General features: G+C 39.7%; 1 protein-coding gene across 1 annotated transcript in view; it reads left to right on the forward strand.

Moving 5' to 3' along the window:
- LOC140464798 (protein disulfide-isomerase-like) overlaps nt 1-17,750 on the forward strand; it is a 41,509-nt gene extending 23,759 nt beyond the window's left edge. Inside the window, exons 5-11 of the mRNA XM_072560285.1 lie at nt 1,219-1,335; nt 6,840-6,965; nt 8,481-8,678; nt 14,669-14,789; nt 15,593-15,774; nt 15,856-15,927; nt 17,556-17,750. Of these exons, the coding sequence (XP_072416386.1) occupies nt 1,219-1,335; nt 6,840-6,965; nt 8,481-8,678; nt 14,669-14,789; nt 15,593-15,774; nt 15,856-15,927; nt 17,556-17,618 (879 nt within the window). The 3' untranslated portion in view covers nt 17,619-17,750. The remainder of the gene's footprint in view (nt 1-1,218; nt 1,336-6,839; nt 6,966-8,480; nt 8,679-14,668; nt 14,790-15,592; nt 15,775-15,855; nt 15,928-17,555) is intronic.
- The last annotated feature ends 7,399 nt before the right edge of the window (nt 17,751-25,149 follow it).

Below are 25,149 nucleotides of genomic sequence, written 5' to 3' on the forward strand. Positions count from 1 at the left end.
ATTGTTGGCAACTGGTACACCTGGCTACTGCTGGTGCTACTTTACAGCTTAGCACTGCACCACTGAAAACATGCTTGTGCCACCAGCATTGTGAATCAGTGTCGCAAACTGAAATTGTACTTATGATAAATGCAAGCCTTCTGGCCTTCTTGATCAGAAGGGCATACATGCTCAGAAATATTGAAAAGAAAACAAAAATGTAAAACTTTAGAAATGCTGGGCGGCACGGTGGCACAGTGGTTAGCGCTGCTGCCTCACAGCGCCAGAGACCCGGGTTCAATTCCCGACTCAGGTAGATTAGATTAGATTAGATTACTTACAGTGTGGAAACAGGCCCTTCGGCCCAACAAGTCCACACTGACCCGCCGAAACGCAACCCACCCATACCCCTACATTTACCCCTTACCTAACACTACGGGCAATTTAGCATGGCCAATTCACCTGACCTGCACATTTTTGGACTGTGGGAGGAAACCGGAGCACCCGGAGGAAACCCACGCAGACACAGGGAGAACATGCAAACTCCACACAGTCAGTTGCCTGAGGTGGGAATTGAACCCAGGTCTCTGGCGCTGTGAGGCAGCAGTGCTAACCACTGTGCCACCGTGCTGCCATAAAGGTGACTGTCTTTGTGGAGTTTGCACATTCCCCCTGTGTCTGCGTGGGTTTCCTCCGTGTGCTCTGGTTTCCTCCCACAGTCCAAAGATGTGCAGGTCAGGTGAATTGCCCGTAGTGTTAGGTAAAAAGGGGTACATGTAGGGGTATGGGTGGGTTGCACTTTGGCAGGTCGGTGTGGGCTTGTTGGGCCGAAGGGCCTGTTTCCACACTGTAAGCAATCTAAAAAAAATATAGAAACTAGGAACAGGTGTAGGCCATTTGGCCTTTGAGCCTGCTTCACCAATAAGATCATGGTTGATTCTCTAACTCAACGGTGTTTTCTTGCTTTCCCTCATAACCTTTTATCCCTTTAATGTGTAAAAATGTTTCAATGTCTAGCTTGAATATACTCACTGACCCAGCCTATATGGTCTTCTGTGTTTGTTGTACAATATTTTAGTAGAGATATATCATATTTGGTAACAAAAAATGAAGTCGACATTTTTGTATGTAATCTAATGTGTATGAAAGTATGCTGATGTGTAGGGTGAGTTATTGGGGTCATTAACACAGTTATAAAAGTGAAGATCATGAGTTCTTATATGCTCCTTTGTGTTACAGTTTGAAGAAGAACGTTTGGACTTCAAAATTGCAAATGGCAGTACACTTGAGAAAGACAAACTTACCAAGTTCATCAAAGTCAATGAATTACATTTAGTCACAGAGTATAACCAAATGGTAAATTCAGAATGCTTCTACTTTAATGAATTACAATTAACAATTTCAAACTGTTTTCAGATGCTGATTTATTTGGGCAAGATTGTCACAATTACATTCTTTTATAAATATTTTGTTCTCAGGTCTGGGGCATAGAATCAAGCCAAACCGTACTTACAAATGGTTACCTACTCTTCTGGTTTGCAGTCCCGGGGTGGGGAGAAGGATGCTAGACTGGTTTCCTGATGAAGGGCTTTTGCCCAAAACTTCGATTTTCCTGCTCCTCGATGCTGCCTGACCTGCTGTGCTTTTCCAGCACCACACTCCTGACTCTAATCTCCAGCATCTGCAGTACTCAATTTCTCCTACTAGACTGGGTGTCAGTCCAAGCCACCTGCAAAGAGTCCAAGAAACTGCTGGTACTTGAGGGCTGGGTAAAAAGACTGCCTCGTGGCCACCACACCTTTTAATATTTGGCCCAAACATTGTATGACTTCAAGAAGGAGTTGACTAGAGTGATTAAAGGATATGGAGGAAAAGTAGTAACAAGCCACAGTTAGATGATCAACTATGATCACAATGAATGATGGAGCAGGTTTGAAGGACTGATTGGCCTCACCCTGCTTCTATTTTCTCTGTTTCTATGCCACAGTACTGTATTCCAAGTTTAAAAATTAAGATTTAAACAGTCAATTATCTTCTGCACTAATCTCCTCACTATCCATGTCCCATCAATGCCAACATAGAGTCATACGGCACCAAAATAGATTATTTGGTCCAACTCATCCACACTGACCATTCATCCTAATCTGATCTAGTCCATTTAGTCCATCGATCAGCATTTGGCCCATATTCCCACTAAACTCTTCCTATTCATATATTCATTCAAATGTTGTAGTTGTACCTACCTCCATCACTTCCTCCAGCAGATCATTCCATGCACATACACCACCCTCTGCATGATAAAGTTATTCCTCATGTCCTTTTTGCCCAAGTATTCACCGTATTGGCCTCTCTTCCCTCCCATACCAATCTACCTATTTCCCCATAATATTTCATATCCCATGTGCACCATTATCCCTTTGGTCCTTTCTGTCCATAAGACCATAAGAAACAAGAACAGGATTAGTCTGTTCAGCCCGTTGAGTCTGCACCATCATTCAATTTTTGGAAAATTACAACCAATCCATCCATTATTTCTGTAGCCATCTCTTTTGGGATCCTAGGATGCATGCCATCAGTGTCAGGGGACTTATCTGCCTTTAGCCCCCATTAGTTTGTTTAACACTATTTCTCCAGTGACAATGATGGTACTTAATTCCAACCTCATATTCTTCAGCATTAATGGAATGTTCGATGTAGCTTCCACCATAAATATCTGTTTAACTTTTTGCCACTTCCTTGATCCCCAGAATCAGATTCATTTTCTAAGGATCACTTTCAACTCCTTCTTCCTTGTTATATATTTAAAGAAGATTGTATCGTCAGTTTTTATATATCTTGTTAATTTGACCTCATAGTTTATTTTCTCTCTATTATCTTTTTAGTTCTCTTTTGTTGGATTGTGAATTTATCACAATCTTTGGAGCTATCACTAACTTATGCCTTGTTATATAATTTTTCTTTCAACTTCATACTGTCCTTAACATCCTAGGTTAGCCATGGTTGGTTTTTCCTTCTGTTAGGATCTTTCCTTCAAACTAGGATGTAATTTTGATAAGATTCACGGATTGCATGTTTAAATATTAGCCACTGCTTACATACTACCATCCTGCTAATTTATCTAGCAATTCACTTTAGCTGACTCTATCCTCATTTTATTGTAATTCCCTTTATTTAAATTAAACACAGTTGCTTCCAAACCAAGTTTCTCACTGTCAAACAGAATATTAAATGCTATTATGTTATGATCACTACTTCCTATGGGATGTATTACTCTGACATCATTTATTAAAGTTGCCTCATTATCCATTACCAGATAGAGTTTTTGAAAAGACTTGTAGCTCGGGCTCTGGGTGAGATCACAGATTCATTCGCCGAGCTGATGCATTTTTCTGCAGGCGTTGCATCACCTCACCGTGCACCTCCAGTGGTGGTCTGCCCCATCTTGTGTTTATTTGTCTCTGTTTTCTGATATTTCCAGTTCTGTATCTGAGTGGCTTGTATATGTGATCCATTGAGTGTGTATTCATTGAGTTCCGGTTAGAGTGTCAGGCTTCAAGGAATTCTCTGGCATGTTTCTATTTTACCCATCCTAGGATGGTTACATTGTCCCAGTTGAATTTGTGTCCTTCATTGTCTGTGTGGTTGGAAATGAAAGAGTGCAAGTTGTGTCTGGCAGTGGCGAGTTGATGGTCGTGCACTCAGATGGTCAGTTTTCTTCCTGTTTGTCTATGCAGTGTTTTTCACAGACCTTGCAGTATCTTGTAGATTATGTTCATCCTGTTGGATGTGGGTGTCAGGACTTTAACTTTTGTGAGGAGCTGGTGAATCAAGGACAAATCAGAAATGACTGCCTGACCACTTGGACCCCTGGGAATCATATTGGCCCACAAACCAGTAAACACCTTTCACCAGTTCCTCATAAACATTAAAGACCCGACACCCACATCCAACAGGATGAACGTAATCTACAAGATATTCTGCAAAGACTGAAAAACGCTACTTAGACAAACAGGAAGCATACTGACCATCTGAGTGCACGGCTATCAACTTGCCTCTGCCAGACACGACCTGCACTCTCTTATTTCCACCCACACAGACAATGAAGGATGAAGATTCAACTGGGACAATGTAACCATCCTAGCACAGGTGAAAAAGGGACATGCTAGAGAATTCCTTGAAGCCTGGCACTCCAGTCAGAACTCAATTAATAAACATATTTAACTGGACCCCATATACAAACCACTCAGATACAGAACTGGAAGTATCAGAAAACAACAACACATAAATACCAGCTGGGACAGACAACCAATGCTTCACTGGAGGCACACTGACAATGTCACCTAGCGAGGTGATGAAATATCTGCAGAAAAACATGAAAGCTCAGCGAACGAATCTCCAACCTCAGATCCAATATAGCCTGCTCCCTGGTTGGTTTCATGGCATATTGCACCAGGAAACTATCCCTAATACACTCTATGAATTTGCTGTTGCAGCTACCCTTTCCAATTTGATTAGACCAATCAACATGAAGATGAAAGTCGGCCATAGTTATTGAAGTTAATCCTCTGTATCAGCGAAATCACAAATCATGAATTCACCCATCCAAGGAACAACAAAAATCAACATTCATGGTCAGAAATTGCATATCCGTGATTTGTAACCTATTTTTAAATAAGCTCCACACTCGTGAGTTTCATCATTCGCGGGGGTTCTCAGAAATGGAACCCTAGTGGATACAGAAGATAACTGTACTTTATTCTTTTTACCTGCTTCTATTATTTGTTGATTGATAGTCTTTCCTACAGAGTGGCCTGTTGGGAATCTGTACACTACACCTATCAATGTCTTCTTTAACTTATTTTTACCTCTAGGTCATCTCACACTGTCCTCATTTATTTCTTATTAACAGTGCTACCTCACCATCTTTTCCAATCTTCCTGACTTCCCAAAAAGTCAAATATTGCTGAATCTTAAGTTCCCAGTTTTGATCTTTTGTAACCATGTTTCCATCCATAATGGCTATGAGACCATGTTCATTTATCCTGATTTATACCTACAGTTCATCCATGTTATTCTGAATATCTTGTGCATTAAGATGCAAAACCATTAAGTTTTCTATCTATTGAATTTCCATACAACTTTATGGCTCTTCTGTAAAATATGATCCCACCCCACACTTTGATATTCCCTCTTTACATCAACTCATCTATTATCCAGCATGAGCATTAATCAAAGGCATCCGAACAGAAAATAACGATAGGAGTGAGTTGATAATTTTATTATTGAGAAAAGCACGGTTCACCAATACAAAGAAAACATGTTACACTGAAATTGCTTGAACTAATCCCTTACGTAAACAGACTTTTCATTCAAGTACTTAAAACAATATGCCAAAAAAACTCTCACTTAATTGCTTAATGCGTTATTCAGTAAATGTTTCTATTCAATAAGCCATTAAAGCTGTCCATCAATAGATATGATAGTTTGGGAGTCCAATCATGTGACATAAGTCTGGCCATGGTTGGTATGACCAAGTACCTCTCCAAGCCACACACCATTCTGACTTGGAACTATATCACTGTTCCTTCATTGTCATTGACAAAACTCCTGGAATTCTTTTTCTAATAGAACTTTGGATGTCCCTACACCCTAAGAATGCATTAGTTTGGGAAGACAATACTCAGGGGAAATTAGGGACAGCCAACAAATGCTAGCCAAGCCAGTGATATCATATTCCATGGATTTATGAGAAAAAAGAAATATTCATGCAAATAGGAGGAACATATTCCTATTACTTCTAAATTGCAGACGACTCTATTGAGAAGAGCACCTCATCTAGAGATATACATTTTGACATATCTAGACAGATTGACAGTATTATTGCTTCTCAATAGGGCTCAACAAGTTAGATAGTTCCAAATGGTTTATGCATCTTCTCCACGGTTAATAGTACCAAAGGGTACCTACTCACCTACCATACCCCTCTCCTCCTTCAAAGAATACTGGACCCCTCTCTACTCAGAGGATCCCTGACTTTCACCACTGAGGTATCCTGGGACCATATCCACAGATGTACTTCACTTCTTCAAAAACATACCCTGACTATGCACAAGAAATGCACTGAGAACAGGCCTGCTCTTACCTGATCTAATCTCCACACTCCACATTTCACACACCAGGGACTCCAAAATCCCATTTCAGTTGAGGTTGGCTGGTCATTTAAATGGTCGATCAAGTATAAACAACAGCCTCTCCCCCAATCCATGCCCCCCAGTAAAAATGAGAGGTGCCAAGTTCAGGTGTGGGGCTTGAGATTCTGGACTTCTTTTGGCATTTTCAAGGTAAAGGTCAGGGCCACCGATTTCACTCCAGCCTGCTCTTTGCAAATGTAACATTGTTGATGTTGTAGCCAGGTTTTGCAAAGTGTCTTTTTCAAAAGTTCAAGGAGTGTGTGTATGTATGTATTCCGATTAATAATATTATAACTGAATATTTGAATAACAGCTCTTTAGAACAATGATTAGAGTGATTCTGCTGATTTTTTTTTCCCAAACTTTTGTTGCTGTTTCTAAAACCTGCAGGAAGTCACACCAGAATCAAACTAATGATGCTTTCTCAGCACAAAGGCTTTAAACTCACAATGAAAGCTACTGGAATTTAGTCATATTTGGACATTATGAATGTACAAATTTTAACATTTTCCACAGTGCCCACAAGTTGACTTCAGAATAAAGTCCCAAAATTCAGAGCGCTTTAGAATTCTGTTCTAAGTAGAAACTGATGAATAATAATTTCATTTACATTTTTATTTCTAAATGATGCTATTTTGAAAGATTCTGTATCTAAAAATTATTTTTCAGACTTCAAACAAAATCTTTGATGTTGGCATTGACAGTCACCTTCTGCTATTCGTAGACAAGACGTCAAAAGAGTTTAATGAGATTTATGAAAACTTTAAAGCTGCTGCTGCTGACCTCCGGGCTCAGGTTTGCTCTTCTGCCTGATCTACTCCACTAATTACTTTTTAAAAACTTTAATTAAAGAAATAAAAACGCAATAAATTAATAAAGTTCTTTAAAATCTGGGTGTGAATTTATGGTTCTGAGTTTTTAAGTGTAGCTTTTCTTATTCAAAACAATCAATCCTTGGAAAATGCAATTAAATCTGAAATTTGCATTTACAGAAGTGTGCGACTACTTAATACCAGCTCAATCTTCATGCTAGATTAATTATACCCTTGTATTCTGGCGCAGACTCTAAATTGACATTTTATCATATCCCAACCACAGCTTCCAGGTGCTGAATATATATTTATGTTCAACTATAAATACCCAAGATGACATATGACATAATCAAGCTTTCACTAAGGTTACATTATGAAAATTGAATCTGCAAAGACTTTAATTTATCCTTTCCTCTAACTACTCCTGAAGTATTGTTTGAAACAACAGAAACTTGTCTGAGTTCTCAATCATTACACAAATGCAGCAATCTGCTTCCCTTCTTCCTCCCCCACATGCTTTTTTTTTACACTTTGAATTGAACTTTTAAATATATTTAAATGCATGTCATTCTGCATAGAGTTAGATTCATCTGATCCTAATTTTGGAATTACACTGGTACCAACATACAATTCTTATTCACTCAGTTTCCTTTGAAGTCAGGCTTCCAGTCAAATGGGATGATGTTACATGCAGAAGTACAATTAAAAAATAGTTAATAATGTTACACCTCAAGCACTTTCACAAACAGTCCGCACAAAGCAATCCTCTACCAAATATATTGTTTTCTATCTGCAAACTTAGCCTCATGATCCAATTTTCAAACAAGACACGATGAATACTCCTTATCTTAATCTGTTATTGTTAAATCACATTGAAACAGATACATCAATTTGTAATCTTGTTATAATTAAAGTTGACTTAGCTCAATTAAATCCAAATTAATTACAATCATGTTAATTAAGTTAAAGTATCTCAACTAAGATGCACTTGGATTGTGGAGCAGTGATAGTCATCCTTCCTCTGAGCCAGGAAGCCAAGATTCAAATACCTGCTTTATTTCATGTCACACATTGACGAGAAATACAAACTCCTAGGAGTGACATCCCTTCAATTGTAACATTTGGTGGAACATCAACATATTTTTTGTCTCTGGCAAATGAAAATTATGGGATTACTTGACAAATTTCAATCATGTATTAAAGCTGGAATCAATTAGCGTTGTGAATAATGGTATAAGCTATTCTACAACGCATGCATAGTGCATCCTAATTAATTACCAGGGTATGAACTCAATTAGTTTATTAGATACAATAAAGCAATTACCTACATAATTTTTTTAATTCAGAATTTTCCTTGTCATTAACTGGGCATACAATATTATATTTTTAACATGAACTAAGAGAAGCAAGCTTAATTTGTAATTAAAATGCATTTTCTTAATGTAAATAATATCATTTTCCTATGATTTTTATGGTTTTTCTTTGCTAAACTTCTCAGATAATCTTCATTTTAGTTGACACTGATGAAAGTATGAATGGCCGCTTGAGAGAGTTTTTCCAGATTCGGGACATGGACGTACCTGCTGTTCGCCTGATTAATACAACAGACAATGTGAGATACAGAATGCAAGCAGAGCAAATCATAACTGAAAACGTGAAAAGTTTCTGCCAGGCTTACCTTAATGGGAAAGAAAAGGTATCACTGTTCTACAAAATGTAATGTATAATTAAATAGTACTAAGAGCAAATGTGTGAGGTATTCATTGTCAAAAGTACATACTTTAAGGAACTTTGCGTCTCATTAAACATTATATCTGTTCAAATTTAACACTTAAATGGGCTACCTTGATCTAATCTAGACTTGTGGCTGTGTGTGAACGTTTGGAAATGCTTTACTACATTGCTATTGAAGTACATTTTTTCTCATGTTCCTAGACTTCCTTTGGGGGAAAAAAATGTGGGTTAATGTGCATTAAAGGTCAGACCTAGTGTTAATGAGCTTGTAGTTGGCAACCACACAGGACAGGTTCTTTCCAGGCAATGACAGGAAACTTGGCAAGGAGTAGTCAGTCTGCAATTCATTGTTGCATTATTGATGTCACAGAGAGCTGATGTTTGACATGCTGGTGAATGTATCAGTGTCAGGATTCAGTGTGAGATCTTGGCAGCTCTAACGCAAGTAGATACATTCCACCGACCACATTCATGTGACAATTTCAAACATCATGATGTGCTCATCAAAAAAATGAAAAGTCCCATTTGTCCAGAAGCAGTCACAAATGCAAAATGGCATACACTTGAGAGTGATCTGAGAGACACTTTTCCTGTACTTTGGTATTGACATTGTTTTGTGCCAATATGTGTTATTATCCTCCGCTGGGGAGGAACCTGTATAATGTGAACACGGTCATTTTCTATTGTTTATTGTATGGCTCAATTCTATGGTTCCATTAAATCACATCATTTTCATTTAAATGCTATTGGCAATGTGATCCAGTTTATGTACTAACTTGAAGATTCACGCAGCTGATATAGTGCTGTTCTATATGGACTGTTGCATATCATTGAGTTGTTGGAATCCTTCAGTTCATTCCTCAAAAGATTCTGTTTCTAAATGGAGTAAGACCAAAAATAAAACCTGGAACTGAGCCTTCCTATCTTTTGGCTGAGTATTTTTGAGGAGTTTCATGGAAGGATTCACTCGATGGGCCTGACCTTTCTCCTGCAATCTTACATGGCTCACCTCATTAATAATGTGTCTTGATTCCCCGGTGCCCTTTTTATTAAATTATAGAGTCAGAATTGATTGCTGGTGCTGTGTCCTTTTGGCATTTTAGCACCATGTTTAATCCCGGGCTACACACCAATTCAAGTAGAGAAAGCTATGAACTGCCATTCAAAGTCTGTTGCTTGACCATTACTGTAGAGATGGCTGAGGAAAGGAATTTGGCATCCTAGCTTGCAGACAGGGAACTGGAGATCCTGGTGGTGGAAAGGAAGACTGTCGCTTTTCCTATGAACTGCCAAAAGAAGTCATGGTAACATCCGCTGCCACCCTCCACCTCCCCCACCGCCCCCCCCCCCCCCCCCACCCCCCTCCCCAAGGTCAGTGCAGTGAGAAGCAACACAGGAAATGTAGGAAGAAGGTCAATGATCTCATGTGCTCTACAAGAATTAGGTCACTTTTTTCTCTCCACTATCTCACACTCGCTATAACCCTGCCATTGCATGAATCTCCCACCGAGGCTAATGATTCAGCATTCTTAGTAGTATCCAAAGATGTGCAGGTTACGTGAATTGGCCATGCTAAATTGCCCATAGCGATAGGTGCATTAGTCAGAAATGGGTCTGGGTGGATTACTCTTCGGAGGGTCGGTGTGGACTGGTTGGGCCAAAGGGCCTGTTTCCACACTGTAGGGAATCTAATCTATCCACAGCACAAACACACAATGGCTACCATCCATCTCAATGTCCCAAATTACCAATCCTTGCTGCCTTCTGAACTTCTTAATCATTCATGTGGGACACTTCATCACCCTTCATGTTCCTGCACTACCACTAACAGCTCTTCAAGCTACTTTCATCCCACACAATTTCTCTTTTCACCAATGTGGTGATGCCTTGTGAAACACTCCCTCCCACAGTCCTCATACTCTCAAATATATCAAATCCCACCCTATCATTAACCCCTCACTCACAATCATTAACCCCTCTGTCTTTCTATGTAATGGTGCCATTTCCCATACTTGGGTTTCTCACTTTCCCAAAACAGAATGGACTATTTCCTGATGACCCTTCCTTGATGTTTGCTGTGCAACCCATGTGGACTGAGACCAGAAGATGCCTTTGACTAAGTGTGGTGGGTGATGGAAACCCCCAACTGACCATAGCAACTCCCCCATTTGCCCTTTTTTTGACAAAGAAGCACTCCCCATAGGCTTTCAGATGTGATCATTTGATGGAATGCACTGTTCTATGTGAGCTGCTGATACATGCTGTGACATCAATAGAGCACACAGCTGCTGTATAGTAACATCGATGTAGGTGCTGTACAGTAATATGTCCACTCCTAGTTCAGTACTGGCAAACAAAATGAGTGTCTACCCTAATAAACAAGACAAGACAGGGATTCTGTGAATGCCCAAATCAGCATAAAATGAGTGAGCACCATGAGAGCAAGCCAAGAGTCCCGAGATGCCTCCAATGCAGAAACATGAGATTGGGTATGTGTGCCTGCACACAGAGACCTGGCAGGAACATTACAATGTAAAATATCAGTGAACTCTTGGGCGCAGTAATGAAGTGTCTTCTCCGTTAGTCCAAGATCCATGATGAAGTGGTAAGGTTGGTATTTGCTGGCACTGACTTCTGTGGTTATGGGCTGAAGGTGGTCACCGCCCATGGAATGTGCCATGCGATGTTGGTGAATGAAGATTAACATGAAGGCCCAGAGGATCAACTGGCGAGCTACATCTGTCAGATTACTACTCCGACATTCAAGTTTCTGCGTGAACTATGTAGGAATAAGGCAAGATTATCAAATAATGATGGGATGATAAGGTTGTCACTGCTTACTAGTGAGATTCTTATCTAGTGGTTGAAAGAAGAAAAATGGAATTTGTTTTTCTTGACAACAAGAATCAATTTTTTTAAATTCTCACTCTTCAGAGATTGGTAAAATTCTATCATTGGAGTTAGATATTGTGAGAGCTCTGCTTTTTGTATAGATGCCTGAGGTTCCCCAGGCATATCTGGCTGATGTTACATGCAGGGAAATACAGTATGCAGAGGAAATAACATTGCTGAATGATGCTGCCCATGATTCTAGAACAAAGAGTTGCATCGGCAATAACCACCATTGTTACTTAAGGGAAGAGATGTTTTACCTGGAACTTAGTGCATTTTACTGATTGCAGCTTCTTTTCTGTAATGGGAAGCAATGCATGCACCAAATGACAGAATATATTGGGTGATGTACTTTAAACAACAATGCAATGCCCTGTTCTCATGCACTGTTAATCCAAGTAAAACGGAACTTATTGAAGGTTTATGAATTTGATGGCTAAACCAGCAGATTGTAATTGTCAGCTGAATCAGGATATCAGCCTCAACTTTTCCTGAGGTACAATCTCCTGTTAATTATCTGTTTTAATTAAGTCTACAAGAGCACTTCACTGTTTCAATTCACATGACCTGCACAAATTGCTGTGAATGCTGAACTTGGTGGGACAATTATAGAAATTGCTGGAAAAGCTCAGCAGGTCTGACAGCAACTGTGGGGAGAAATCAGAGTTAACGAGCTCAATTCTGAGGAACGGTCACTTGACTTGAAATGTTAACTCTGATTTCTCTCCACAGATGCTGCCAGACCTGTTCAGCTTTTCCAGCAATTGCTATTTTTGTTTCTTATTTATAGCATCCGCAGCTCTTTCAGTTTTCATTTTGCAGGACAACTGTTTTAAAATGTCCATTTAAGAGTTGGACAGAAGGCTCTGTTTTCATGCTGTTTGACTGTGTGACTCTATAAATCCCAAGTGAATGAGAAATGTAGAAAGGGTGTGATTGGAACTCTAGACAAACAACTCAGTTCAGGAAGTGCCTATGTAATTTCAGGGTGCCACAGAGAATACCCAACTGGAAACTTGTTGAGGTACCAGTGCTAGTTTTAGCACCTTCTATGGTAATGCACTGGGTAATGCAGTTGGTACTGAGGAGCAGGCAGGAAGAAAATTGAAACGCCTCCAAGATCTGGCTTTGTCTGTTCTGCAAGAAATGATAGGGAGCAGTAAAGCTGTCTGTAAGAGAAACAGTTTTAGCAAAGCTGACTGAACCATTTAAAGGGGCTGGTGACTGGAATCTCTGGAATTCTGAATTGAGGGAGAAGGGGATTAATCAAAGAGTACCTTTCAGGTGATTGTTGTAACTGCAAAAACCTGGAGCCTGTGGAATAATTGTGGAAAGGCATCAAAAGTTTCATCTTGGATTGACAGACAGTTGAATATCTGCTGGACAGCTGCAAGTGACTATGTGACTGATCCTTTAATTTTATTTCCACCAAAAGCAAGGCATAATTTGCAATATTTATGTTCTGCTAATTAATTAATTCGAAACTTCCTTTTATTTTGTTTGATGCATCAGTTCCTGGTTAACGAATATTTGAATTATGTTGAGTTTAATTCATTTTTTTACAGTATAAGTTTTAAAAAGGCAAGTAATTCACCTCCTAACTCCCCAAAACCTGTCCATTATCTACAAGGCACAAGTCAGGAGTGTGATGGAATAGTCCACACTTGCCTGGATGGGTGCAGTTTCAATAATACTCAGGAAGCTTGACACCATCCAAGGACAAAGCAGCCCGCTTGATTGGCACTACATCCACAAGTGTCCACTCCTTCCACCACTGATGCTCAGTAACAGCAATGTGTACTGTCTGCAAGATGCGCTGCAGAAATTAACCAAAGATCCTCTGACAGCACCTTCCAAACCTGCAACCACTTTAATCTAGAAGGACAAGGCAGCCGATATATGGAAACACCATCCCCTTCAACTTCCCCTCCAAGCCACTCACCAGCCTGACTTGGAAATATGACGCCATTCCTTCATCCTTTGGTGGATCACAATCATGGGATTTCCTCCCAATGGGCATTGTAGGTGAACCTACAGCTGGTGGACTGCAATGGTTCAAGAAATCAGCTCACCACCACCTTCTCAAGGGCAACTAGGTATGGACAATACATACTTGTCAGCCAGAGATGCCAACATTCAAAAAATGAGTTTAAAAAAGTGAAAACTTCTCCTTCAGTTATTTCCAATAGTCATTTAGGAAATTCATCTCTTGAAAAAATGTTATCTGCCTCTCAAGAGAACAAAACATACATAGATATGTCAACTTTCTGGACTTAATTGACAAAACAAATCAGAATTACAGGCTTCCCAGCATAGCAGTTGATACCTATGGATGATCCTTCTCAATTCTCATCTTGACATGATGTTCCTTCAAGCCTGGCACCTGTTGCACATTGTCTTGTGTGTATGATCCCATGTCAACCTCCAGCCAATGAATTTCAAACCCTGATTTGTTCTCTAGCACAGTGTTGCTCCACATTATAGAACTTGGCCAGAAATCCACAACTGGATGTTCCAAACTGAGGCGAGTTAACCAGCTGCCTTTAGATTAGTTATTCATGACTTCAACTTGCACTTCCAGATAGCATAGTGAATAAATGTGTACATAAGGACATAAGAACTAGGAGCAGGAGTAAGCCATCTGGCCCTTCAAGCCTGCTCTATCATTCAACAAGATCATGGCTGACCTTATTCCTGGCACTGCATTAAACAAACACTAAAATAAAAATAATTTAATGCATTATAATGAATTTGCGAAAGTTTATCAAGAAAGTTAGAAAATTTTCTCAACAAGAGGGAGGAATTTACACCGATTCTCAAACACAGTGAGCTTGTGTCCTTCTCTCATGGGTATGGGTGTTGACTTGACTGAAATGTGAGATTACCTCCAATCCAATTTGGATACTCTGTAAGGGGTGCAGCAGGAAAGTCCAGGAGCTAGCTTCCATTTTCTATAACCTTAAATATCAGTGGTCGGGGAAAATGAAGGGAGTTACTAGCCTTTGTGCAGTACTGAATTATGAGAGAGCTATCCAATAATATTCTTACTTTATACATCAGCCTCAACAGCACAGTGAAGATCTTCCAGAAGATTGGAACAAGAATCCTGTCAAAGTACTGGTTGGATCAAACTTTGATGAAGTTGTATTCAATACCTCAAAAGGTGTCTTTGTGCTGTTTTGTAAGTATTTTGTAAGAACTAGTTGTATCCACATAGTATTACTATTCTTTTACAAAACATCAATGAGTGATTGAGAGCTGTCTATAAACACAGTCTAGACACAGTTAATGACAATATATTGAGCTAAATCGTTGATGTGTCCTATCTTGTCTTTGATGCATTGTGGTATAAAACAGTGGTGATGAATCAGCCATCCGCTACAAATGTTTAAAGTCAATGGAAAGGTAAACTGATGGGTGTGTAACAAACCTATAATGCACTAATCCCAGTTTTGAGCTCCTGGTCAAGCTGCATTTTTTCCCATTTGAATATACTTCCAGTTAGTCAAGGAATTCTTGATTTCAAATCCATGATAAGCATTTTTTTTCTTTCATTCTCATGGGCTTTCTCCTACAATATCAACTTTTCATTGGTAACAGTTACCATCCAGAACCTCACCCAAATGCAAGTATGATATAGAGCAACAGAATAATTGGCCGACTGAGACAACGCCACGTGTTGTCCTCCTTCATGGCTCTCAGATGTGGACTTCCAGTGAATTATTGGATAGCGTTAGCATCCTAATTGAGATTAGCTAACTCAATACAGACCAAGATATTCCACAGGGTAGCTTACTTATGTATTGTGTTCAGCAACTAAACCACAAAGGGCAACCAACATTACTTTACTCTATTCCATGCTCAGGAAACCATTTCTTCAACTAGTAGAAAGTGAAATTAATAGAAGCTGTATTGCTAAAACACCTCCTCTCCTGCATATTATAATATAATTTAACTTAATAACATTCTTTTTTTACCTTAAAGGTGCTCCATGGTCACAAAGATGCAAGCAAATTAATTTTATCTGGGATCAACTGGGGGAGAAATATAAGGACTCTGAAAATATTGTTATTGCTAAGGTAGACATCACTGCGAATGACATTGATTCAGTTATAATTGAGGAGTATCCAAGTTTCAAGTATTTTTCCCCTGGATCAGATAGAAAGGTTTGTTATCTTCAGGATCCTTTGTTTTCTAATGTTTTGCCTTCATTGCGGTGCTAATGTTTAACACTTCCTTTCACACAGATTGTACACTACACCAGTGCTCAGACTCTCGAAGCATTTTCTAAATTTTTGGATAAACAAGGAAAATCAAAGGTATGGTTTACAATTATGCCAGGAACAGTTCATTTTATTTAAGAGTGTTCAAAGCTGAAAGTTGAACATACAATAACAATAAAAACAGAAAGTTCTGGAGAGACTCAACAGGTTTGGCAGTGTCTTTGGAGAGAAAACAGAGGTTAACACTAACTCTAATATGACTTCTTAAAAAAATTAATTGTCACATACACCTAAAATTAGCCCAGTGTCTCTATCCCAGATGCTCCCAGATCTGCTGAGTTTCTCCAGAACTTTTCTGATTTTATTTCAGATCTCTACCATCGACAATATTTTGCTTATATTTTACCAATATACTGCCTCGCAATACAGTTAGAAGTGATTTTTATATATATTTACACATCAGGCTTTATATCATTTTAATTAATTTGATTAGCTCTCTTTTTTAAAAAAAAAGTATTTCCATGTCAGATAGTTATGAATTCAAATTCCACTTCAAAGACTTGAGCAGCACATGACTGAGGGAATGCTACGGAGTCAGACACTTTCATAGAACCATAGAATCCCTACAGGGCGAAAAGAGGCCATTTGGCCCATCAAATCTGCACCAATCCTCTGAAAAGCATCCCACCCTATCCCAGTAAGCCTACATTTCCCATGATCAATCCATCTAACCAGAACATCCCTGGACACTATGGAGCAATTTAACATGGCTGATCTGCCTAGCCTGTACATCTTTGGATGTTCCATATTTGATGCAAATCTTTAAGCTGTCCTCTTAGATGGATGAATAGATTCCACAGGACTATCTCCAATCCTCTGTATCCAAACAAATTTTTGTCCCTCAACCAAACTCATAACTGCTCATTATTCTCACTGTTGCTTGAGGAATTTTACAGTGCACAAATAGTTGCATTTCCTACATTACAACAGTGACCACACTCTAAAAGGACTTCACTAACCGCAAAACACTTTGGAACATTCTGAACACGTCAGATCCATTTCCAGCATCTCGTCCAGCTTCTTCATGATGGCCTGAGGAAGTGGCAGCACCAAGTAAACAAAACATCTGGCAGCAACTAGGGTATGTAGTCAAGGCAGAAAGAACTTGTGGGCGGCACAGTGGCACAGTGGTTAGCACTGCTGCCTCACAGCGCCGGAGACCCGGGTTCAATTCCCGCCTCAGGCGACTGACTGTGTGGAGTTTGCACGTTCTCCCTGTGTCTGCGTGGGTTTCCTCCGGGTGCTCCGGTTTCCTCCCACAGTCCAAAAATGTGCAGGTCAGGTGAATTGGCCATGCTCAATTGCCCATAGTGTTAGGTAAGGGGTAGATGTAGATGTAGATGTAGGTGTATGGGTTGGTTACGCTTCGGCAGGGCGGTGTGGACTTGTTGGGCCGAAGGGCCTGTTTCCACGCTGTAAAGTAATCTAATCTAAAAAAAAACTAGCAACCATCCCAGACAGAAAGAGAGAAATAAATCCTTAGTCAGCTCTCTGAGGTGAAAGCTGACATCATCACCCAAAGCTATCCTTTAGTCTTCACTCCACTGGTTTTAGACAGGATCAAAGAGGAAAATCCCAACCAAAATAATAAAGTTTCATATTCTAATATATAATGATCTAATTTACAGACAAGGATCTTAATGTCTTTATTATTCCTTTTACAGAAACGTGATGAAAAATCAAATAGGACAGATAACTCAGTTGATGGACTAAAAGATGAACTTTAGCTTTATAAAATGATTAGTTTCTGTCAATTGTTCACCACTGTCTAATGACAGCTGTCTCATTTGTTGCCCATTAGAATAATATCATTACATTAGAGTGTCTGCTTAACCTTAAAGTCATTGCAACCCATGTTATTTGTACATTAAAAGGCAAAAAAAAGTCTTTGTGGGAAACAAGTTGTAGTTGGTATTTAGTGTGCTGAATTATTAGATTTCATTAAGAGTTTTGGCTGAAATATCAAAAGAACTGCTTGACATAGCATCTTGCTCATTATAGTATATCATAACTCAAATCTGAGACATAAATTGACCTTGAAGTCAATATGGGACATACATAAGTAGGGATGTTGATCTATGCCCACAATCACCCAAGAAAAATTTCACCTCCTTTAAGTTGAACAAAACGACAATCAAGAGACAGATGGAGTCTAACAAACATCCAAATGTATAAAAGAGGCATTACAGCTTGAGTGTATCGATCCATTCAACCTACAAAAGCAAACAATGACAATTTGGAAAGTTAATAAATGGAACACTCTGAAAATCAATGTGAAATCAGAAGCAAGCACTTCACAGTTAGAAAGAGGGAAAGTGTGTTCAGCTGCAGCTCCTGATTTGCTTCATGGAGAGCCTGGAGCTCGGGGTGGACTCACTATGGAACATCCATGAGGCTGAGAATGTTGTGGATAGCAGGGTTACTGAGCTGATTACACCACCAGTAAGGGCTGCACAGATAGAGAAGAGTTCGGTGACCACAAGGAAGATAGGCAGACAGTGCAGGAGTCCCCTGTGGCCATTCCCCTCTCAAACAGGCTTTCTATTTTAGATATAGGGAAGGCTTCTCAGGGGAAAGCAGCAGCCAGATCAGTGGTACCACGACTGGCATTGTTGTACAGCAGGGACGGTCAATGTTTAAGTGAGCCACAGTGATCAAAAACGCTATAGTCAGAGGTATAGATTGATGTTTCTGTGGCCGAGAGCAAGATTCCAGGATGGTGTGTTGTCTTCCTGGTACCAGGGTTAAGGATGCTTCTGAGTGGGCACAGAGTATTCTGAAAGGGGAAGGTGAGCAGCCAGAGGTTGTGGTACATATTTGTGTAAACAATACAGGCAGAAAGAGAGATGAGGCAGAAGAGTTCAGGCAGTTAGATGGGAAGTTGAAAAGCAGGACCTCTAGGATTGTAATCTCAGGATTACTTCCTGCGCCATGTGTCAGTGAGGCTAAGAATAGGAAGATAGTAAAGTTAAATGCATGGCCAAAGAGGTGATGTAAAAGGAAGGTCTTCAGATATGTAAATCATTGGAATGTCTTCTGGGGCTGGTGGGACCTGGAAAAGAAGGAGGAGTTGCACCTAAGCTGGAGGCGGACCAATATCTTGACAGGAAGGTTTGCTAGTACCACTCAGGAGGGTTTAAACCAGTGTGGTTTAATCCAGAGCAGTTGATCAGCAAGTCACACGACCGAGAAGAAGTCAGAAACTAAGGTGAGTAAGACTAAGAGGAAGAACAGACAGGGGACACATTACGGAACAGCAGGACTATTGATCTGAGGTATATTTCTTTTAATGTGAGGAGTGAATGACTGGTAAGGCATATGAACTTAGAGCTTGAATTAATACGTATGATCTTGTAGATATCACGGAAATTTAGTTGGCAGAGGAACAATATTGTCAGCTTAACATTTCAGGATTTAAATGTTTCAGGCAAGATAGAGAGAGATGTAAAAGAGGTGGGAGAGGTGTGTAAATGATTAGGGAGAATATCACAGATGTACTAAGGGAGGACACCTTGGATGGCTCATGCAGCAAGGCCACAAGGCCACAAGGCTTAGAAATAGGAAGAGTGCAATCATTTTGATGGGATTGTACTACAGGCCTCCCAATAGAGAAACAGATATGTGGACAGATTATGGGAAATGTAAAAGCAACCCGGTTGTTGTGGTGGGGGATTTTAACTTCCCCAAAATTGTCTAGAACTCACTTAGTGGTAGCAGCTTGGATGGGTGGTGAGTGGTGGCGAGATTGTTAAGTGGGTCCAGAATGGTTTTGTGAAACAATATGTAAAATAGCCCAACCAGGGAAGGGGCTTTATGAGACTGGTTTTAAGGAATGAGCTTGGTCAAGTAATTGTAGTTTCAGTGGCATGTTTGGGACAGTGACCATAATTCTGTATGTTTTAAATTCATTGTGGATAAGGACAAGAGAAGTCTTCAGGTGAAAGTATTAAACTCGGAGAAGGATAACTACCAGAATATTAGGCAGGAACTGGGGAATGTAGATTGGGGGTGGTTATTTGAAGGTAAATCCACATCTGGCATATGGGAATCTTTTAAAGGACAGTTGTTTAGAGTTCAAGACCAACATGTTCCCGTGCAAATGCAGGATAAAGTTCGCAAGATTCAGGAACCTTAGATGACAAGAGAAATTAAGACATTAGTCAAAAGGAAAAAGAGACATATGTAAGATTTAGGAAACTGAAAACAGACAGAGCCCTCGAAAAATACAAAGAAAGCAGGAAAGAACTCAAATATGGAACTAGGAGGGAAAAAAGGTGTCATAATATGTCTTTAGCAAACATGATTAGGGAAAATCCCAAGATATTTTATAACGAGCAAGAGGATAGCTAGGGAAAGGATAGATCCACTCAAAGACAAAGGAGAAAATTTATGTGTGGAGCCGGAGGCGGTGGGCGAGATCCTTAACATTTACTTTGCATCAGTCTTCACAAAGGAGAAGAACATGATGGATGGTGAGTCTCAGGAGGGGTATGTTGATACCCTAGAGAATGTCAATATTGAAAAGGAGCTGTTGGGTGTTTTGAGAATCATTATGATAGATAAGTCCCCAGGTCTGGTGGGATCTATCCCAGAAAGTTGAGTGAGGCAAGTGAGGAAATTGTTGGCGCCTTGTGCAAAGATGTGTCCTTTTCAGTCACAGGATACATCCCAGAGGATGAGAAAATAACCAAAGTATTTCCTTTATTTAAGAATGGCCACAGGGATAATCCAAGAAATTACAGGCCAGAGAGCCTTACATCAGTGGTAAGGAAATTATTGGAGAAGATTCGTACAAGATTTACTCACATTTGGAAAAGTATGGACTTTTTAGTGATAGGCAAGAATGCCATGTCTCACAAACTTGACTGAGTTTTTTAAAGAAGTGACAAAGAAAGCAGAGCAGTGGATGATGTCAATGTGGACTTTAGGAAGGCCTTTGGCAAGGTCCCTCATGGCAGGCTCATACAAAAGATGAAGTCACATGTGATTCATGGTAAGTTGTTAAGAGGGATTCAGAAATGAATCCAGAATTTAGTCATGGAAGACAGAGTAGTAGTGGAAGGCTGCTTTTCAGATTGGAGATCTGTGACCACTAGTGTTCTGCAGGGATCTGTGCTGGCACCTCTGTTGTTTGTAATATATATATATATATATAATTTGGGGGAGAATGCAATGGCCTGGTCAGTAAGTTTGAAGACAACACACATGTTGGGGACCTGTAGATACTGTGGAGGATTGTCAGAGAATACAACAGGATGTAGGTAGACTAGGGACTTGGGCAGAGAAATGGTATGTAAAGTTTAATCTGGACAAATGCGATGTGGTGCATTTTGGGAGATTTAATGCAAGTAGAAAGTATACAGTAAATGGCAAAATCCTTGATAGTATCAACATACAGAGGGATCTAGGTGTACAGATCCATAGTTCCCTGCAAGTGGCAACACAAATGAATAAGGTGGACAAGAAGACGTATAGCATGCTTACTTTGATCGATTGGGGCATAGCATATAAAAATGTTGTAGCTGCACTGAACTTTATTTAGGCCACATTTGGAATATGTGGACAGTTCTGGTCACCACACTGCCAGAAAGATGTGGAGGTTTTGGCGAGGGTACAGAAACAGTTTACCATGATGTTACCTGGTTTGGAGGGTATTAGCAATGAGTAGAGATTGGAAAAATTTGGTTTGGTTTTCATTTGAACATTGAAGGATGAGAGACAATCTGATAGAAGCTTATGAAATTATGAAATGCATGGATAGAATGAATAGTTAGAGTCTTTTTCCCAGGATAGAAATGTCAGTTACAAGGGGCCATATGTTTATGTTAAAAGGTGTTAAGGGGATGTAAGAAGCAGGTTTTTTTTATATGGAAGGTAGTACATGTCTGGAATACACTGCCAGAGGAGGTGGTGGAGGTGGATACAATAGCAATGCTTAAGAAGCTACTTGACAGATATATGAACAGGCAGGGAATAGAGGGATACAGAGAGTGTAGGGGCCAAAGGTTTTTATTTTAGAAAGGCATCATGTGTCAGCACAGTCTTGGTGGGCCAAAGGGCCTGTTCCTGTGCTGTACTGTTCTTTGATTATTATCAAAATCCATGGTCCTATTGCTGTAATTTGGCTAATGCAATCAGAGCTTCTAAGTTATCACCATCGCCACTCTTTCTGAGATCAAGTTTTTCTCTCACAATGAAATATCTCTGTAGAAGAGGAATACATGAAGAGGAAACGTCAATACTACACCACCCACAAAGAATTTCTGGTGGAATGAATAGCCATTATTTTAATCTAAAAAGTCTTTTAGCATGTCCTTTACTATAATTAATGGAAAATATTAGGATTTTAATTGAAGAATTTAAAGGAAAATGGACCATACCTGGTACTAATGACATATTTTATGTTCTTAGTAACCAGAATATGTGCTGCCTTTCTTTCCCTCGAATAAGGTGAAGAATTTTATTTCAGGCTTCCTGGCAGGATCAATATCAGGAATTTACCATATGGAGACGTTTTAAATGATTTTAAACAACAAAAGATGATACATTCATTAAATAATTTTTATGTCACATTCAGGATTGACTCTTTAAACCAAATAGCCTACTATGTTGCAGTATTGACTCTCTGACTTCGTTGTAATACGTAATTCCATTTTAGTCAACGCACATTATAGAAGACATACCCATCACAATCAAGGAGAACTAATCCATTTGGGGAGGTTTTTTGGAGATGTGGTGGCATACAAATCTCTGAACCAGAGTCCTAAGTTGGAGTTATTGGGCATGGAAGGTGCATTCATAACATGGCCAAACAGGTCAACTGTCAGCCTGCAAATTCTTCCTAATATACCTGATGGCAGAGTTTCCTGGTCGGCCATCTTGCAAAAAGCAAAGGTAAACCACCGCAGCACAGTGTACATAAATGTGGACCAATCCAATGAAAGTCTGTGACTCAATCCTTGAGAAACAAGGACGGGAGAAAAAAACCAAGCAGGAACTTTGGAAATTGTTTAAACTGTAATTCATTAGTCAGTAAAGTTTATGAAAAATATTATTTAAAATAGAAAGAAGAGTATAACTAAATGAAAAAAAAGCTGTATTAATCTAACCAAATGATACTCACACCAAGAGTAAGCACCAAAACTGAAAGCTATGAAGAAATTGACCCTGGAAGACTGATGGAGGACAAACAATAAGCAAATGCTAAAAATATTTTCATTAACATTTTAATTGTTCACATAATAAAGACTACTACAATGGTCCCTATTTTAATTCTCTGGCAGAAACAAGGAAAGTCATCTACCAGATCCCATCACATTGCAGCCTCTAAGTGAATAGAAGTGGAATTCTGTCCTGATGAGTTCCAGGAAAATGAAGCAGCTTGGATTTCTGAAGAATGAGGAGAATATATTTTAGATTTCAATTGGACACTATAAGCTATTATGAGGAGTATTCCATCCCTTGCCTTTAATATCCTGAAAATAACCGATACCTGATATCTGAACCATTTTTCAGGATGTTTCGTGAGACTCTGGACAGACAGGCAGGAGCTTGGTGGTGACCTGTGGATTGTCAGTATCATTAGAACCTGCAGAATGTAGTAAATTGTTCTGTACAAATATTAAAAGAGTAAAGCTGAGAGGAGAATGCACAGTGGTACTTGTGTCTCAGTTGGTAACACTGTTCCTCAGGAGTTCAGAATGTTGGGTTCAAGTTCAACATCAGGACTTGAGTACATATGTCTAGTATTGAAGGAGCACTGCACTGTTAGATGTGTCATACTTTGCGTGAGACATGAAGGAAGGTCCAGTCTGCTCTATCAAAAGATTCCAAGGCATAATTTTGAAAAGAGTGGAAGAGTTATCTGTGGATTTGTGGTCAATGTGTATTCATAGTCAACATCACTATAACAGAGTATCTGGTTATTGTCACATTATTGTTTGTGGCAACTTATGATGGGTAAATTGGCTCTCTGTTTTCCACATTAAAGCAGTGACTACACTTCAAATTATATTATTGCTGTAAACTGTTTTGGGAAGTCTGATGAACTGTAATGTAAATGCAATTCCAGTTATCTAGGCCGCACTTCCTAATACTTGCCTGCTCATTGCTTGTAATGTAATAGGGAAATGATGGACCATTCTCAATCAGCCCACACTTGCAAAATTGGAAATAAAAATGTCTACTGTTATGTGTGATTGGGGAACATTTGCTGAATAATCCTGATTTTGTCAATAGCTACATTAGCTACTTGTATAAGATATTCAATGAATCTTGCAAAGTGATACATTTATGAATCATAGAATCCCTACACTGCAGATAGAGGCCATTCAACATATCTCAGGTCTGCACCAGTCCTCTGAAGAGCATTCCATCCAGACCCATAACCCTGCATTTGCCATGGCTAATCCGCCTAACCTAAACACCCCTGGACATTATGCAGGAATTTAACATAGCGAATCCAGAGGACCCAGCAGAAACCCCCACAGACACAGGAAGAACATGCAAACTTCACAGAGACAGTTGCCCAAGACTGGAATTGAACCCAGTTCCATGGCACTGTGAGGCAGCAGTGCTAACCACTGAGCTACCATGTTGCCATTGTTTGCATATGTGTGCTTATTTAAAGTAGCATAAAAACTTACACAGAGGCTCATTCTTTGTGAACAATGGAATATATTCAACCTGCTATCTTTTTTAATTATCCCAGAAATTGAAGAGTGTGTAGTTCCCCATTGGTTAAGGCTTTGTCATCAAGGAAACAATGTCAATTTGCCAACCTAGTCTAATAAGTTGGTGTTATTGTTTGAAGTTTTGCATTTATCCTGATGATTGCAAGATGAAAAGCCTTAGGAACATTTCTTTAGGACCTAGGACACCAACTGTGGAACTCCAGCAGGGATATCCTGGGCTGAGGTGATGGACCTCCAACAATTACAAATATCTTCCTTTGTGCTAGCTTTGACTCCAAGCAGCAGAGAGGGAAACCTCCTGGTTCCCATTGACTCCAGTTTTGCTCAGGCTCCATGATATCACATTTAGTGAAAAGCTGCCTTAATGTCAAGGGCAATTACTCTCATGTCATCTCTGGATCAGATTAGATTAGATTCCCTATAGTGTGGAAACAGGCCCTTCGGCCCAACAGGTCCACACTGACCCTCTGAAGAGCAACCCACCCAGACCCATTCCCCTACATTCACCCCTGACGAATGCTCCGAACACTATGGGAAATTTAGCATGGCCAATTCACCTGACCTG

Source organism: Chiloscyllium punctatum, chromosome 40 (genome assembly GCF_047496795.1).
Source record: "Chiloscyllium punctatum isolate Juve2018m chromosome 40, sChiPun1.3, whole genome shotgun sequence".
Lineage (NCBI taxonomy): Eukaryota > Metazoa > Chordata > Chondrichthyes > Orectolobiformes > Hemiscylliidae > Chiloscyllium > Chiloscyllium punctatum.